The sequence below is a fragment of the Martes martes genome (assembly GCF_963455335.1).
Source record: "Martes martes genome assembly, chromosome: 7".
NCBI lineage: Eukaryota > Metazoa > Chordata > Mammalia > Carnivora > Mustelidae > Martes > Martes martes.
In genome coordinates this window covers 28519740-28535593 of record NC_137894.1, presented here as the reverse complement: position 1 = coordinate 28535593, position 15854 = coordinate 28519740, and the positions used below count along the sequence as shown (strand labels likewise).

General features: G+C 54.4%; 2 protein-coding genes across 2 annotated transcripts in view; one reads left to right on the top strand and one right to left on the bottom strand.

Annotated features, from left to right (window-relative positions):
* SCAPER (S-phase cyclin A associated protein in the ER) overlaps positions 1–1494 on the top strand; it is a 473451-nt gene extending 471957 nt beyond the window's left edge. Inside the window, exon 32 of the mRNA XM_080809794.1 lies at positions 231–1494. Coding sequence (XP_080665920.1) covers positions 231–334 — 104 coding nt within the window. The 3' untranslated portion in view covers positions 335–1494. The remainder of the gene's footprint in view (positions 1–230) is intronic.
* Positions 1495–6763: 5269 nt separating this feature from the next.
* Positions 6764–11752, bottom strand: ISL2 (ISL LIM homeobox 2). The gene is made up of 5 exons (XM_080809371.1): positions 11241–11752; positions 10697–10959; positions 8665–8948; positions 7908–8075; positions 6764–7496 (listed from the first exon to the last, which is right to left on the bottom strand). The coding sequence occupies exons 1-5, from the start codon at positions 11411–11413 to the stop codon at positions 7380–7382; spliced, it is 1005 nt and encodes a 334-aa protein (XP_080665497.1). The 5' UTR covers positions 11414–11752; the 3' UTR covers positions 6764–7379.
* Positions 11753–15854: the final 4102 nt, after the last annotated feature.

Sequence of the window (15854 nt, the reverse complement as noted above, 5' to 3'; positions counted from 1 at the left end):
GTGAGAAGCACAAAATCAATTGTGATTTTGTATACACACACACACACACACACACACACACACACACATATAGTCCTGTAGGTAGAGATAAACAGATCAATTACCTTCTTTATATAAACTTACATCATGGTTTATTTGAAGTGCATGACTCCATTTTGTAGTCAGATATCAAAATAATTTCAGTTACTTAAACTTCAAAGAATTTAACTATTTTCTTTTTTCCCTCTCAGGAAAATCCCTTGGTTCCCAAGACTATCTTGAACTGGCTAACAGATTTCCTCAGGAGGCCTGGGAAGAAGCTCGACAGTTTTTTTTAAAAAAAGAGAAAAAATAAATGACTTGGTTAGTTCTGTATTTGAGTACCCTTGTTAATATTTTAAATTGTTCAAACAAATGTTCTAACTGTTCCTTAAGAAACTCATTTTCACATGTTTATACTCTCCCCTGCACTGTAGATATGGTATATACTTTGCACTATTTATAATGACTGTAGATACTTTAATGGTCTAATTCTGCAAGTTGAGTTTATTTCACTTATGCACAATATTTTGGAGTTCAGTAACCTACATCCTATGATAATATATACTTTGCATTTGTAACATGGGTGAAATTAGACATTAAATTAGCAAGTCTGTTTTGTTCTTGTAATAAAATAACTTATTCCGTTTGCAGTGGTGACTTTTCTTATTAAGGCAGTAAAATTTGGAAAGAAAAATGTTAACTCCAACTCTGGGAGTGTCTTAGTTAAAGATTTAAAGTTAACCTCTAAATTTCCCTTTTTAAGGTGTGGAGTAAAGATGTTTTAACGCTTGGGTATTCTAATTACGTAATATGTTTGGGGGGCCATTTGAAATGGACTGGGAGCCTGTGTTCGTTGGTCTGCCCAGCTCTTCCGGCAGATAGTACTGAGAGCCTCCTATAGCATTGCTGAACTGAAATTATTCTCCAGAAGAAACATTAGCCATTCAAAACGATGAGCCACAGTGAATCACCTTGAAGTATTTTCTCAGTAATTGTGAAGTCAACGCTGCAGTAAAAGTAAAACAGAAGGCCACAAGGGCTCTGAGTAAAAGTTGTAACCGACCCCCGTGCACCGCTCACAGTTGAACAGGAGAAGTACGCCCGGGAGACGTCGACCTTTTCCTAGTCCTTCCCATCGTTTCTCCACGTTAAGCCGACGGTCAGTGCTAAGCTGTTCATTGAGTGACATCTGTAATCATTTCTGTCAGATAAGGATCAAACATTACCAAGAAAAAAAGATCTGGTTGGAAAAAAAAAAAAAGTGGCCTGAATATGTGTCGGAGACCAGAGTACAGGGAGGTCGGAGGGGCGGGACTAGAAAAATTTGGAAGTTTCATCGGTTTTTTAAAAGCAAACTTAACCTACCTAATGTTCAGGACACTTCTTTCTGGAGCCTCACAAAGCTGCTGAGTTACATGTATGCTGTTTTTACTTTTTTGCAAATCGGGAGAAATAAAGAGGTCCCCAAAATTCAAACAATCCATCAATCGATCGACGGCGACCGTCCCCCGTCCCCCGTGCCCCGCCCCGCGCCCCTCGCCCCTACCGGGTGCGCTGCGGGATCCGGCCGGCGCGGGACCGGGCGTCTTCCGCGCGTCGGGCCACTGCCTGGCGGCGGCTCCAACCCCGCAAATCTCGCCGGGGCCGCGGGGCGGGGGCCGCCCGCTCCCGAGCCGGTGGGACTCGCTCCCGGGAAGCCCCTCCCGCCAGGGCTCCGGGGGCGACTCGGCGGGAGGCGCGGGATCCGGGACACCGCCCGCGGCGCGCGCGGAACCAAGGCGGGCGGGGCTGTGCGCCGGGACCCTCCTCCCGGAAGGCTGCCGGGGCTCCGCTGCTGCCCGGGGTGGGGGAGGGACGGGGGATGGGGAGCAGGCAGGTGTGCGCCGCCCGCTCTCTCCTGACCCGCAGCGGCCGGCCCGGGGCGCCCCAGCCAGGAGAGGAGGTCCCGAACACCGCCCGCGCAGCGCGTCTTGGGGCGTGAACGCAGAATCCTTGTAGCTGAAAGGAATAATCAAATATTTATAAGATTTCCTGCAAGACGCTTCACAATAGAATATACTTCTTATCTAGTCGGAAATTTGCCAGAAAGCCATAAATAATTGAGACAGCTGTGATTAACCTCCCAGAAACCATACCAGAATTCGCAATTAAACATTTAATTGAATGGTGTCTTTTGCCCCCCTCGTCCGGGAGGGGAGGGGGCTGATGGAGACGAGGGCCGGCTCCGCCCGGCTAGGGAGTTCGCGAGAAGCCGGCCCGGAGTTGCGCGGCGCCCCGCGACCCGCACGGCCTCCTGCGTCTCTCGAGGTCCCTCCTTTAAGGCGCGTTTGGCGCGGCCAGTGATTTAAGCTCCAACTCCCCCGAGTTTGACGACTTCCCACCTCCCCGGGGGACGGCGGAGCGCGGCGCGCAGGTGAGCGCCGGCACATCTTGTTCCAATCTGCGGGGACGAGTGCCACCCACTGGCTTTCTCCTGCGGCGGGGGCCGCATCTCGGGTCTCCCGAGGCTCCGGAGCCACAGGTGGATCACGCTGCGCCCAGGCGAAAGGCCTCTGCGGGGTCCCGCCTGTAAAGCTGACGGTGTGAATGGGCACAGCCGGGGCAAAAGCAACAATTTCGCTCGGGCATCAGAGCCCAGAATCTAAGCCAAATAGGAGAAAGACTGCCCGCGGCCCGGCAGCAATGACATTTGAGTGCCCAACTCGGTTGCCCAACCGAGTTTCCTGCTCCCGGCGGCAGCTCGCTTTCCGGGGAGCCTGGCCGTCCCTTCCTGGACGCCCAACAGGATGTCGGGGCTGCAGCTTCCTGCCCGGAGTTCCGGAGCCTCTCCCTGGCTCCAGACACTCGGGGCCTCTGTGACCCCTCCCCTCCCCCAGCCCTGAACGCCCTGAACGCCACCCCCGTTGAGCCCAGGTCTGGACTTCACCTGCCGGGCCAGCCTGCCCCCTCGTCCTCCCTTCCTTCCCTCTTCCCTCCCTCCCTTCCTCCCTTCCTTTCTTCCTCCTTTCCTCCCTTCCGTCCTTCCCCAGCTCGGAAACTTGGGTCCTTTCTTCTAGATCTCCTTGCCAGCCTTCTAAATTCTTCGTTTTCAATAATCTGGAAAGGGATTACTCCTCACCGTCCCTATTCTTCCACTTCTCTCTCCAGTTCCCACACCCCAGCACAGGCGTTCTCCTGCCTTCTGTATTCAAACCACCCCCTTATCCTGCTTCCCGGTGAGGAGATTCTCAGCCTTCCTGAACCCCTGCCCCTGTTGCTCACTCCCTGACTCACTCTCCCGCCAGCTCCTAACCTTCTGGACAAAGGCCCCACTCACCTAACACTCCTGCCTTTCTTCCTGATTGCTGTGGGGCCCCAAACTTGCTTTATAAATTGAGCCAACCCCAAATCCACATCTGGATCCCAAAGAGTATATCCTTGTGCCCTTTCTCTCTGCCATTACTACTCTCAGTCCAACTGCATTTATCTTCATCAACAAGGTGCTAGTCTGTAATTGGTCACCCAATCCTCATTATTGCACGGAATCCCAGTATCTTAAGGAGAGTTTACCTTTACATCAATCAGACCCATATTTAAAAGCCTCTAATCTTCCCTACATCAGTTTAATAAACTCTGAATTTCCTGCTTGGAACTTCTCTCCAAATAGTTTATTATTCATTCATTGTTTCCTCTCCAGCATGCTGCTATTCAGCTAATTCTCTTGCTCTCTTTGGTCACCATTTTTATGGGAAAACACAGCTAACTAAATGTAAGGCAATGTATGTCCTCCCCTAGGCAGCAGCGGCAGAATCTGAACATTTTCTAGAGAACAATCTTAGACAATGTCTCATTTAAACCCAGTATTTGCAGCTCTGAGCTTTAAGTCATCTCACATTCAAAATTGAAAGGCTGATTTCTGTCCCACAACCCATTAAATATTAAAGTTCATTGGGAATACTGCCACAGGGACTCTGAATTTCCCAGAATTGTGCAGCCTTTCAATATGTATTAAATTTTGTGGTATAATGGCCATAAAGTTTTCCATCTCTGGGAATCCCTTTCCTGCCTCAATTATATAGAGCCACCCAAATTATTAGATAAAACTTCTGGAAAAAAATATTATTCTAAAGTGAATCTAGTTAAATAACTCCCATTTTCCACCTATGGCCCCTTTTTATTGAACTGACTTTTTACCACACAATGGGGTTTCTCACTTTCAAAGTTCAGTAAGCATAAAATACAAAATTTGTCATTGTTACAGGTAATTTAATTTACAAGGAAATCCCAGCTGTATTACTGAACATGTTTAAAGAACACCTGGGAACCAGTAAAACTGATATTTATTAATGTGACTAACCAGCCATAGATCTGACACCTCACCAGCGACCATTGTAATAAGGTTTCAAAGTCAAAGCCTTTCCCCAGTAACCCACATGGGAAATGGTCCGCCCTTTCCGGCGGCTAGCAGCAAACTGCAGGAGAAGAGCTTATGATGTTTTCTACAGTAATACAGATAGTTTCGGGCATCCTGATACACAGTAACCACTCTAATCTGGGTAATTTCCCAATATTCAAAATCAGCACACTCACATAAATATCAAAAGGGGGAATTAGATATCTGATCCAAGAATAAGAGTTCACTGTAATTAGATAGGCAGATGTTTCCATTCATAGCATTAAATAGTCTGTCAAAAGCAAAAATTCAGAGCTAATGAACAATAAGCATTAATGAAATTCTTTGCTCAAGAACTTGTTGTTTCCTTTTTTAAAATGACAAAACCCAATAAGCTGGATTAATCAAAAGTTTTTTAAAATTAAGGTTTCTTGGAAGTTTAGCCTCCTATCCAATGGCCAGCCAGAAGGTAAGAGGAAATATCTGTATTTCTGTTTGGGAGGGAATGGTCTCAGTTAAGGGAGTGAAGCCTCAAAGAACCTAACTCTGATTATTGAAACCGTTTCTAAGCACTCGAGAGGTAAAGCTGGTCCTCATTAACTCTAGAGATCTCTTCCCTTATCTCTAAGTTTGTGCCACCATTTCCTAAATCCCAAAGAAAGGGAATGTTCTCTTCAAATTTTGTGCTGGCATCACCTTGACTTTGAGGAAGTAAAACATAAATTTGGCTTGATTTTCCCACCTCCCATTTTCTTTCAATAATTGAAAGCCAGCCCTCCAGCTTTCCTTTTCTAATGGGGGCTCAAGGTTGGGGAGTGGGTGGGGTCATGGAATCCTGCCATCAGCACCGCTGAAAAACCTACAGTGGCCTCTGACCATCCAAGCAGCACATAGCTTCTTAACAGAAGGCACCTACTACTCTATCCAGCGACCACAGCTGCCCCACGGACACATTTTTCCTTACCAGACTCTACCTGAGCCATCTCCTATTCAGGGCATTTCCCTCTTTCAAAACAAATCCTGGACAAAGAAGGATATACTTGAGGGTCATTTATCTCGAGGGACAAGGAAGCAGAAACCCAATGCCAGAGATTCTTCAAGAGTAGTGGTTTGACTGGTAGGGTGTCAGCTTCCTGAGTCCACCAAGTGAGGCCTGGTCTGAGGAAAAGAACTGTCCCAGGCTGTCAAAGGGTTAAATATTTGTTAAGGGTAAAACCTGAGCCTCCTGTTTTTTGTGCTAGCCCGGGGGCCTGCTGGAGATTCAGTATCTCTCGCTTATTTCCTGCGATCACTAAAGCCCGTTTTCAAGAAAACAAGTCGCAGGGGTTTGAAATGTCACACCAAGTGACCTGGGCACGGCATATCCAGGGGCCATTCCCAGCCCCCTCCCACCCGGGCCATCCCCCGCCCCCTGCATTTAGGCTCTGGAAAGAAAATAAACCAAGGACACGCCAGACTGGTTCTGGGTGGACTTATTTTCCCGGGCAGCCGCGATCGTAGCGGGGGCTTGTTGTGGCTCCTTCAGTGTATCGCTTGCAGGTGATGCCAAATGCAGATAAGGAGCCGCCGCCCGGCCTTCTCCTCTGTCTAGACGGGGGAATTAATAAATGCAGCGAGATTGATCACGTCGCGCAACCACTCTGGGAACAGCGCCGCGGGTGACCCGTCACAGCCCCCCTGTTCGCCCCGGGCCCGCGGGCTCCCTGCTCGGGGACTTGGCCGGAGTGGCAGGCGGGCGAGACGCCCGGCGCAGAGGGGTCTGCGGGGGGAAAAGCACCGGCAGGCCCGAGCGCACCGGCCGAAAAGGCAGCGAGGGACTGCAGACTCGGCCCGCGGCGGGCGCCAGGCTCCACCGGAGGCAAAGCCGAGCGAGCAAGGCGCCCTCGCGAGCCCGACCGCCGGCGGCAGTCCGCCGGACAGCCGCCAACCAGGCGTCGCAGGTTTCCCGCTCAAACGAGGTCTCCCCACCTGCCCCGCGGGCTTCAGTCGCGAAGCGCGAGGGACCGTGGTGGAGGGTGCGCGACGCCGAGGCCCGCCCGGAGCAGGGAACGCGCCCGGGCTTCCGGGAGGGCCGCGGCACTTTCCGCCCGGGCGGGGACCGCCTGGGGGCGCACGGACCCAGCCCCGCCCCCCACGCGGCGCCCAATCCCCGCTGGGCCCGCCCCCGGCCGCACGGGAGCCCTCGGAGCAGCGGCGCGCGAGGCGCGGGCACGAGCCGCTGGGCCCACCCCCGGGACCCCGCGGCCGGCTCCGCCGGGCCGCCTTTTCGTTGACTCGAGCTCCCAGCCCCAACCTGCGCCCGGCCGGCCCTCCCGCTGCGCCCACAGCACACAGCAGCAGCATCGCATTGGGTTATTATTTTTTTTTATTAAGATCAAAATATCCATCCCACTGTGAACTGGCCGTTCTCACAATAAATAACAATAACTTACGTTTTGTTCGGCAAAGGCTCACACACTCTGTCCTCCGTCGACTGATAATTTAAAACATTTTCAAGGAAAGTCTCGTTTCTATTTTTTTCCGGCAATCATGCGCTTTGGGGATTCAGTGTCTGTTCCATTTGGATTGTCCCCGCTTAGAGCCCGGACAAAGCCTCCGGCTTTGGGGTAGGAACCCGCCTGAACAAGCTCGGGGTGGCCCCGCGCCGGATGCGCCCCGCCTGTTCTCCACGCGTGGGGGGCGCGGACAGAGCAGCGCTGGCCACGCGGAGCGAGGGAAGAGGAGAGGGCAGAGCTAACGCTAGCAAATCCCAAATTCTGGTTTTGAAAAAATAAAAGTTCTCGAATTAGGGCTCTCCGGTCTGGTGAAAGCAGGTTGTATCCTGGAGCTTTGGCCTGTCCTGACCGCTTCTCTGTCCTCTCTCGTTAAATAACAATAATAATAATTACAAAGGCGAGAGAGTTTTCGGAGCTGGAATGGCTTGAGCACGGGTGAGTCTCATGCAGGGAGCATGCGAGGTCCGCGGGCTGGCGTGGATGGGGTCCTCTCACGTCTCCACGGGACTCGGCACCATGCTGTTGGGGGTGTCCGGGAGCTGCGAGGACAGGGAGGTCACATCGCTGCCGGAGGAGTTGCCTAGCGAGCCAGACTCAGAGAAGGAGACCTGGGGATATGCAGACACCAGGAAGAGGCAGGTGAAGAGGCGCCAGAGCTGCTGCTCCCAGGCCGCATTCTCTGAATTGAGGAGGTCCCTTAGGGACAAGCCACCGGCTGGGAGCAAGCCCTTCGGAGATGTGGGCCAGGTCCCCAAGAGCTCGGTGGCGTATTAGGGAGGGAGCTCGAGTTGGTTAATCTCTCCATCTCCCCTGTGAGCGCTTTAATCCAGGGAGACCTGGTTTAGAGCGAATTATGGGCTAAGGTGCATTTGCAGTCCCCTTATCTATCCCCCCCCCCATTGCCTAGAGCTGTCCCCAGCCCCTCATCCCCTGAGAAGTCCATCCTTCACACCTTGATCAACCCGCTAAATCCCACCCCTCCCAGTCCTGAGGTCTGGGTGGGTAGGGCAGGACCTCACCAGCTGCTGGAAGGCCGGTTGGTCCAGGTCACTCTGGAGGGCAAACTCGCTGAGGGCTTTCCAAGGTGGCTGGTACGTCTGCACCTCCACTGCGCTGCCCTGCACAGCGCTCTCGTGACGGATGGGACTGCCGGCCACCAGGGGCGTTCCAGTCAATCCCTGGAGGCTCTAAGGGACAAGCGGAAGTCAGGGTGAAAGATGCTCAAGTTAGGTCCTGTGTCTCCCACCATGTCCTTGATACTGAGGCTCGAGATTTGGGACCTGAAGCAGTTTGGGGGCCTGAAGCCGTTTTGGGGGAGGCACTCCCAACACCACAACCAGGTAGTCCTCCTTCCCTGTTAAGATACTCGGGACCCAGAAACCTCCACCATAGTCCAGCCTCAATGCTGGAGCCAACAGGGGGCCAACAGAGCAAAGGACTTCAAGGTTCCCGTTTTTCGGGAGGAAAAGAGTCCAAACCAAGCCGTGCCAAGAGGACACAACCTGCCCGGACAGGAGCTGCATAAGCCGCCTCAGGCTCGGAGCTTCCAACTCAGGTCTGCCGCTGGGACAAGAAGATCCGACCTCCGGTACAATGATTAAGCAGCCCTAATCTCCAGGGCAAACCTTGCTCTGAATGCGCAGACACACGCTATTTGGACAATCCAGTTGCCCCTGAATCTCCCCAGAGCGCACCCAGAAAAGGGCCCGCAGATGCGGCGGCGAGAACTCGGGGCCCCGCCCTACCTGCTCCCGGTGCACAGTCCCTCACCCTCACCGTCTTGTCGTTGTGCTGCTGCTGCTGCAGCTGCTTCATGAGGATGGATTTCTTCTTGTCCTTGCAACGCTTGTTCTGGAACCAGACGCGGATGACCCGCGGGCTCAGGCCCGTCATCTCCACCAGCTGCTCCTTCATGAGCGCGTCGGGCCGCGGGTTGGCGGCATAGCAGGTCCGCAGAGTGTGAAGCTGCTTCTCGTTGAGCACCGTCCGCACGCGGGTTGTCTTCTCCGTCTGTTTGTGCACGTGCGGGCGCAGCGAGGGCTGCCGGCCCGACCCGGGGTCTGCGAGGACAGGCGGAGAGGTGAGCGCGGGGCCGCCCCCGCCCGCCCGGTGCCCCGCCCTGGGGAGGCTGAGCCCTCCCAGGACATATTTCGTTTCTCTTCGTTGCCGGTGATTTCGTTTTACTGTTCTCTCCCTTTCCAGCTGTGCGCCCTACCGGGCGAGAGCTAGGCGTTTTCGTCCCTTCCCAAGTCCCCGAGCGGGCAGCCCCGGAGCGCTGTACCCGGAGCGCCAGCAGGGCGTGGGAGTCCTGCGCCAGGCCGCTGCGGGACGGGAGTGGCCGCTCCCGGCGGTGCCTCCTCCTCTTACCCGACCCTAGGAAGGCCCCCTTGGGCCCTGCGGGACGAAGAAGCCCTCCGGAAGAAGTCGGAGTTTCAGAGGAAGAGGAAGGAGGAGCTCCCCGAACTCTCTGGAGGGGGAAGGAGGCCGACCAGGGCCCCGCCGCCGCGCCACTTCGGGATTAGGGGGCTTGTCTCCCGCTCCTAGGGGCCTGAAAGAGCCCTTCCTCCTCCTTCAGAGACCACTCGGACAAGGCCGCGAAGACGTGGCCTGGAGCGCCAGTGGGCCTCCAGGAACAGAAGGGGCTCGCCTGCCAGCGCTCGGGCCTCAGCTCCGGGGTCTCCTCCTGTAAGGTCTCCTCCTCTAGATTCCCCGGTCCAACGGCCGCTCACCCTCCCGGCCCGAGCGCAGCCGCTAGCATTCTCGTTTGGCTTTGGGTTCTTTTAGCCCCCGGTAAATAGAGCCTAATGCCCACGGCCCGCAAGCCAAACCCGCAACAAACAAAAGGGAGCCCCTCTGAGACCCGAGATGTAGTGCACTCGGCACCAGCTTCATCCTGTTTCACACCCCCATCCAAACCAGGTTCACACACCCATGGGAACATGCCTCACTGTTTGAATTTTTATCCCCCCGCAGGCATAACTAGGTCTGGATAAATATTTATAAATAACCCATCCAGCCCAATTTCCTCACTCTATAAGGGAGGCAAACCAGGGATCAGAGAGGAGAGGAGCACTAGGAGACCACACAGCACCCAGAGGCTGAGACTGGTGCTCCAGTCTGTGGCTGCCCAGCCTGGGGCATGATCTCTGGCCACTAATGTGCACTCAGATCCCATCTCTGGGCAGCTCCTGATTCAGACCCAGAGCATCCCTGGAGTGTTTTCTATGATCCCGAGTCCACTGTGGCCGCCACACCCTCCTCCCCGAGAAGCACTTGGCTAAGTTGTTCATCAAACTGGGTCTCAAAACACCAACACAGACACCCAGTCTTTGTGGGGGCAGCTAGCTAGCTAGCCGTATGGCTGGTTGAACTCAGGCCCAGCTCTAGGATGGGAGCTGTATTCCTTACTCACATACCCCCAGGGGCAAACCCACCTTTCCTCTCTGGCAATACCACACACTACTTGAAATCCCCCATGCAAACTCCCCAGACAGACACCATTTCAGATTCTGTGGTTATTCACCCTGGCCCCATGGTCCGGTATTCCGGGTCATGGAGAACACAATTCTCCGCAATGCCCCCATATGCACACACTCATTCACACAATCCCGATTCGCGGTGTTGTGTCCCACCCCACCAAGCGATCCCCACCCAAACACACACTTAGCTGTGTTCCTAGCCACAGTTCTGCACTCACAAATCCTGGCAAACGGGACCACACCCGAGTGACAACTTTTCGTCGGAGCACAAGCACCCCGTACACACACGCACGCACTCACAACGGCACTGGGTCCCGCGCGCCGCTTACCTGGCAGATGCAGGCCCCGGGCGCCGGGGAGCGGGCCCGGGCTGCGCGGGCTGCCGGCCCCGGCGCGCTCCAGCAGGAGGCCGTGGTCCGCGCGGCAGAGCAGCTCGTGCTCCCGCAGCGAGAACTCGTCGCCGGGCAGCAGCTGGCGGCTGCACACGGAGCAGCGGAAGCACTCGATGTGATAGACGCTGTCCCGCGCTCGCATCACCAGATCGCTGCTGCTGAAGCCCACCTGGCACTTGGCGCACTTGATGCCGAACAGCCTGCGGGCCCAAGGCGCGGTCGGTGTCAGCGAGGAGCCTGAGGCCCGCCTCGCCTCCGGGGCTGCAACCGGCTCCGGGCACGCGCGCCCAGGACGCTTTGTGGCCCACAGGGAGCTTGCGGGGACCGGCCCTCGGGGAGTTCGCGGGCCCAGATGCGCACGGCGGCCCACGTGCGGAGTTGGGGGTGGCCTTCTCCCCCAGCCGGGGAGCGCGGATGAGCCGCCGCGGGCAGCCCCAGCCCCCGGAGGCGGTAGCTGAGCCCGGGCCCTCGCCGGCCTCACCTGACATAGTCCCGCTTGCAGTAGGTCTTCCCGTCTCTCACGAAGCACGTGCACGTCTCGTCCAGGTACTGGCTGCACTCGGCGCACTTGAGGCAGGCGGCGTGCCACTCCAGGTCGGGCGACACCCGCAGGATAAACTGGTCGTGGATCTGACTCCCGCAGCCCACGCACATGGCCGTCCCGGGCTTCTCTGCCGGGGAAGGGCGCGGGGCCCGCGTCAGGCCAGGCTGCGCGGACCCGGGCGGGCCTCGGCCGCTCCAGCCCCAACCCAACCCGCTCGCTCGCTCGCTCCCTTTCAAGAATTGCGACCACAGGGAAAAGTGGGCTTTCCAAACGTCCAAACAATTGGAAACGAAAAAACAAAATCTTCCGAATTTGAGAAGGCTTTTTGTCTCCCCCTCACCTCCCCTTTTTTGCTACTAAATTCATTTGGACACAGTCGTTTTATCCATGTATCTTGTAACTGAAAGCTAATACACAGGTGAGAATAAAGAATAAAAAGACATTTAAGCACTGCGGACGCCACCGCATCAATACCGAACGGTGATGTTCCGGCATTTCTGTCCACACACTCCCTCTTACAGCGACTCCCTCCAATCCCAACACAGACACCTCAGCTTTCAGTGGAGTCTCTTCTCGTCCTCTCTGACATTTCTTAAATATCCCAGATCAAACTAGAGAAATCTGCCTTTTTCGAAAAGCCAAAAGACAACGCAAGCAAAAAAGCCCACATCCCAGATCAAACCTAATCACCCTAGCACAGAACAGAAGCAGATTTCACAGCCTGAGGTCAGCCTAGCAGCCTAACATTGAGAAAGAATGTTTAATTGTAAATTAAAACAACAGGATTCCAAAGGCTAGGTGGCCTGCAGGAGAAATGCATTCGTTTTGTTTGTTCTCTCCCAGGGTCCTGTCAAATAGAAGCCACTTGTAGAATCCGCTAAACATTCTTCTGCATTAGAAATATTGCATATTAAGCACACACACATACACACCCACACACAGAGAGAAAGACTTACTCTTGGAATGATCCCCCATAGCACCCAGAAAAGGATAATGAAAAATAATATCCACCATGCAGAAAAGAGATGTGCGCAAAGTGTGCGGCCAGGGGCAGAAGGACGAGGGTCGCGCGCCCAGCCTCGGCTCTTTGGTAACTAACTCCTCCTGCCCCGCTGAGTTGAAGGAGCGATTCCGCACCGGCCCGCACGCAGCATGACGTCAGCACGCACTCGCCCGGGGCCGGAGCTGGGGGCGGGACCTGTGGCGTCACGAAGCTTCCCCAGAACCGCGAGGGATGCGGGGGAGGTAATGGGGACCTGGGGGCTGTGGGGCGGGGTGGCTTGGGTGGAAGGCGAGGGTGACGGGGGATTGGCTGCAAGGAAATGGGCAAACCCTGATTGGCCCTGAGTGAACAATGGAGCGCAGCCCCCTAGTCCGAAATCTACAAGGATCCTCTCTCTTGCCCGGGGTCGGGCTATCCCTGCTGGACCTTGCGTCACCGCCGAGCTGGCTTCTCCGCCGCCGCAGCTCTGAGCTTCCTCTTGGACTTGCGGGGCGGTCTCCCAGGCGTGCCCGAGCAGGGTGATGGATACCTGGAGAGTGTAGACAGGGGGAGGCCTCTCCTTTAAATGCTCCTTTCTTTCACAAATTAAAAAAATAAAAATAAAAATCCACGGTTTTGGAACGAGAGTTGGGTGAAAAGGGCGTCTGTTAGGACATAACCATCACCGTCCAGCCGGTCACCTTTCTCTCCTCCTGCGCCTTTGTCCTCCGGGTCCAAGCTAGAGAGGGAAGTTAGGGAACGACCACTGCGGGGGTTTGGATAAACTCTTTTTAGACCTCCCTATCCCCACACCCTCACCCCCGTCTGGGGAGACTTCTCCAAGTTGGAGCATTAGGTGGGTAGCGCCAGAACTCAAAATCCGAAGACGTTTGTCGGATCCTGATTCGAGCCTTGACTTGAATTTGGAGATGGGGGCCGGGAAAGGAAGGTTAATTTGACACGGACTCCCTCATCTTTCCCCTAACCGAATAGCACAGCTCCTTCTAGGAACAATGCTGGGGTCGAATGTGTGTCCTACTTCCCAAATAAGCGATTTTTGTCAACTCTTTTGTTTCATTTCGCAAACCAACTGCAAAGCAAATAATCAGAAACAAATGTGGTGCTCGGGGTAATTTACTATCTGTGCAGCGGCTCGTGGGTCCTTAGAAAACCCAAGACTTCTGAGCAGAGTGCAACCATTTTTTTTTTCTTTCAAAGAAATCGCTGTGGGTTTTGTCTGAAAGGGTTCAAAGACTAGCCCATGAATTATAAATAACACCTATCTAACCATGGAGACTGTTATTTTCCCGTTAAAAGGTGTACCAGGAACTTGGTGCGCGCCTGGGCGGGACACGGTGCCCGCCTGGGGGTAAAATGTCTCCACTGGAACCCCAGACTCCGACCCAGGTCCGGTCGGCCTGACGGCGTGGTGGAGCGCCGCGGCCCTTCTAATACAAGTCTAAGGCTGTTTGGCCTCAAGCCTCTAGACTACTCTCCGGAAAATGGGTGCAGCCAAGAGCGCAGGGAGAGACTTTGCGGGGAGCCGGGGCTAGGCCCTCCATGCACACTAAACTAGCTGCGCAACGATGGTCCCCTGCACAGCCCGCGAACGCCCATCCGCAGCCCGCGCTGTGTCCGGTGCTTCACTCTGGCTGTCCCGTCGTCGTAGTCCCGCAAGGCTTCTGATCATCCTTTGAAACGTGGTCCTGTCACCAGTCTGAATCACTCTGCCAACAAGCCATGTCTTGCGTCTTTGGCTACTAGCTCCCAAGGGGCGCCCACCCTGACTGACTGTGTATGGAGCAGGTCTTGGGCGTGGGGGCGGGGGCAGGTCTGGGCGGGCTTGGCAATGCTTCCGCTGAGTGTGTCTTTGTAAATAAACGAGATTGAGAAGCAGGGGGAAGGCAATCGGTGCTTGTGTCTGTGCCAGGCCCCTCTGTGACCTACGGTATCTTATTTTACTTTTCTGTCCTTCAGTTTCCTCATCTGTAAAAACAGGGAATAAAATAATAGCTATCTCTGCTATTGTAAGAACTAAACTATTCTCTGGAAAAGACTTGGAATAATACTTGGCATATAGTATGTGTGCAGTAGGCGTTAACTATGGTCACTACTATTGGCTATATCCTCGTGTTGGGAGCCTTTGTGTGTGCTGCCTGTTTCTGGTGGGGACGCCTGTGTGTGGGTGTGGAGGGGAGGCCTAACTACGTCTATCTGTATATCACCTGAACATTTCTTTGTATGGCTCCATGTGTATTTGCTCTGTGTGGATCTGCTGTGGGGCAGACAATCGAAAAGCGTGGCCTGAGTGTAGAGTTTGTATACATAGGTTATGTCTGTGTATCTGGGGGCAAAGTCCTGTAATGGGGGGCATTAGATGAGCATCCTGGTGAGCTAGGCTGTGTGCCTGGACCATTAGCTTCTCTCTCAGGCCACCAGAAGCCTGGCCTGACTCCCAGCACCTGACCAGGAGCAAGGGAATAATCAATAACTCAAGGAGGAAGGCCGCCAGGAGAGGATGGCTCCAGCAGAATTTTAGGCCTCAACTTTAACCCTTTCCTGCCAAGAGGAGAAATTCTTCACCACAGGATGGGAAGAATTTCTGTGACCATTTTAGGGGGAGGGGAGGCATAGTCACCGCTCCTGGGATGCCAGGAAGCCAAGTCAAGAATTAATATTTGCTCAGCCCCTACCAAGTGCAAATCCCCTGTTACAGCCAGGACTTTAGAGCGATGTTGTGAGGTGGGCAATATCAGACTCATTCAGTCCCCAAGGAAACTGAGGCTTCTGAGCAGACATGACTGCTCTGGTCACACGCTAAGTCAGAGCTGGCATTCACAGCCAGGTTGGCCTGGCTCCGTCTGCTTCTTTCACTGTGCCCTTGAAGACCCACACCAGTGTGGTTCCACCATTCACCCCCTTCACCTCTCTGGAGCTGTAAAACCAGCAGCCTGTTTTAAGATCCCTCAATGTGAGACCTGCGTCTCCTGGGTCACAGCCCTCCACCCCCTGGGAGATCAGTGCTGGTGTGGGAGGAGGGAAAACCTCTTCCCCTGGCATAGCCACAGGGCACCATTCATCTGGCCCTGCCCAGTTTCTCTGCCTCCTGGCTGCTCCCAGGCTGCCCTTCTGGGAGAGGCAGGGGCCACACTGCTCTGCACATCCCAGGCTACCGCAGGAAGGAGACCTGGGTGCCTCCTTTGTTGGGCTCTGGAGCTGTAAGCTCTATTGAGCTCTATTTGTTGGGCTCTATTGGGCTCTAAGCTCTATTCCTCCCTTAGTAGGAATAGAGCTTAAGCTCCATAGTTCTGTGTTATCCCGTAAAATTAACCCCAACTATGACCCTCCTCCTGGGAAGATTTCAGAAGCACAGAGAAGTCTCCCTGAATTTCTTCTCCCTAAATCTCCTCACCCCATCACTGCTGCCTAAAACTCTGCTCACAATTCCACTGAAAGATCGACTTACTGTGAAGAACAGCTGGTCATTCACACCGCAGTGACAGAGGCTCTCACCCTGGGAATGAGACCTGAGGGCCCCAGAGCCGGAGTGGGGGACGGTCAGCAAAGCA

Coding starts and splice junctions, on each gene's coding strand:
- ISL2 (XM_080809371.1), bottom strand. CDS start 11,413: ATGTGCGTGGGCTGCGGGAGTCAGATCCACGACCAGTTTATCCTGCGG. Junction 10,960..11,240: donor TGCAAGCGGGACTATGTCAG/GTGAGGCCGGCG, acceptor TTGGGCCCGCAG/GCTGTTCGGCATCAAGTGCG. Junction 7,497..7,907: donor AACCGGCCTTCCAGCAGCTG/GTGAGGTCCTGC, acceptor GCATATCCCCAG/GTCTCCTTCTCTGAGTCTGG.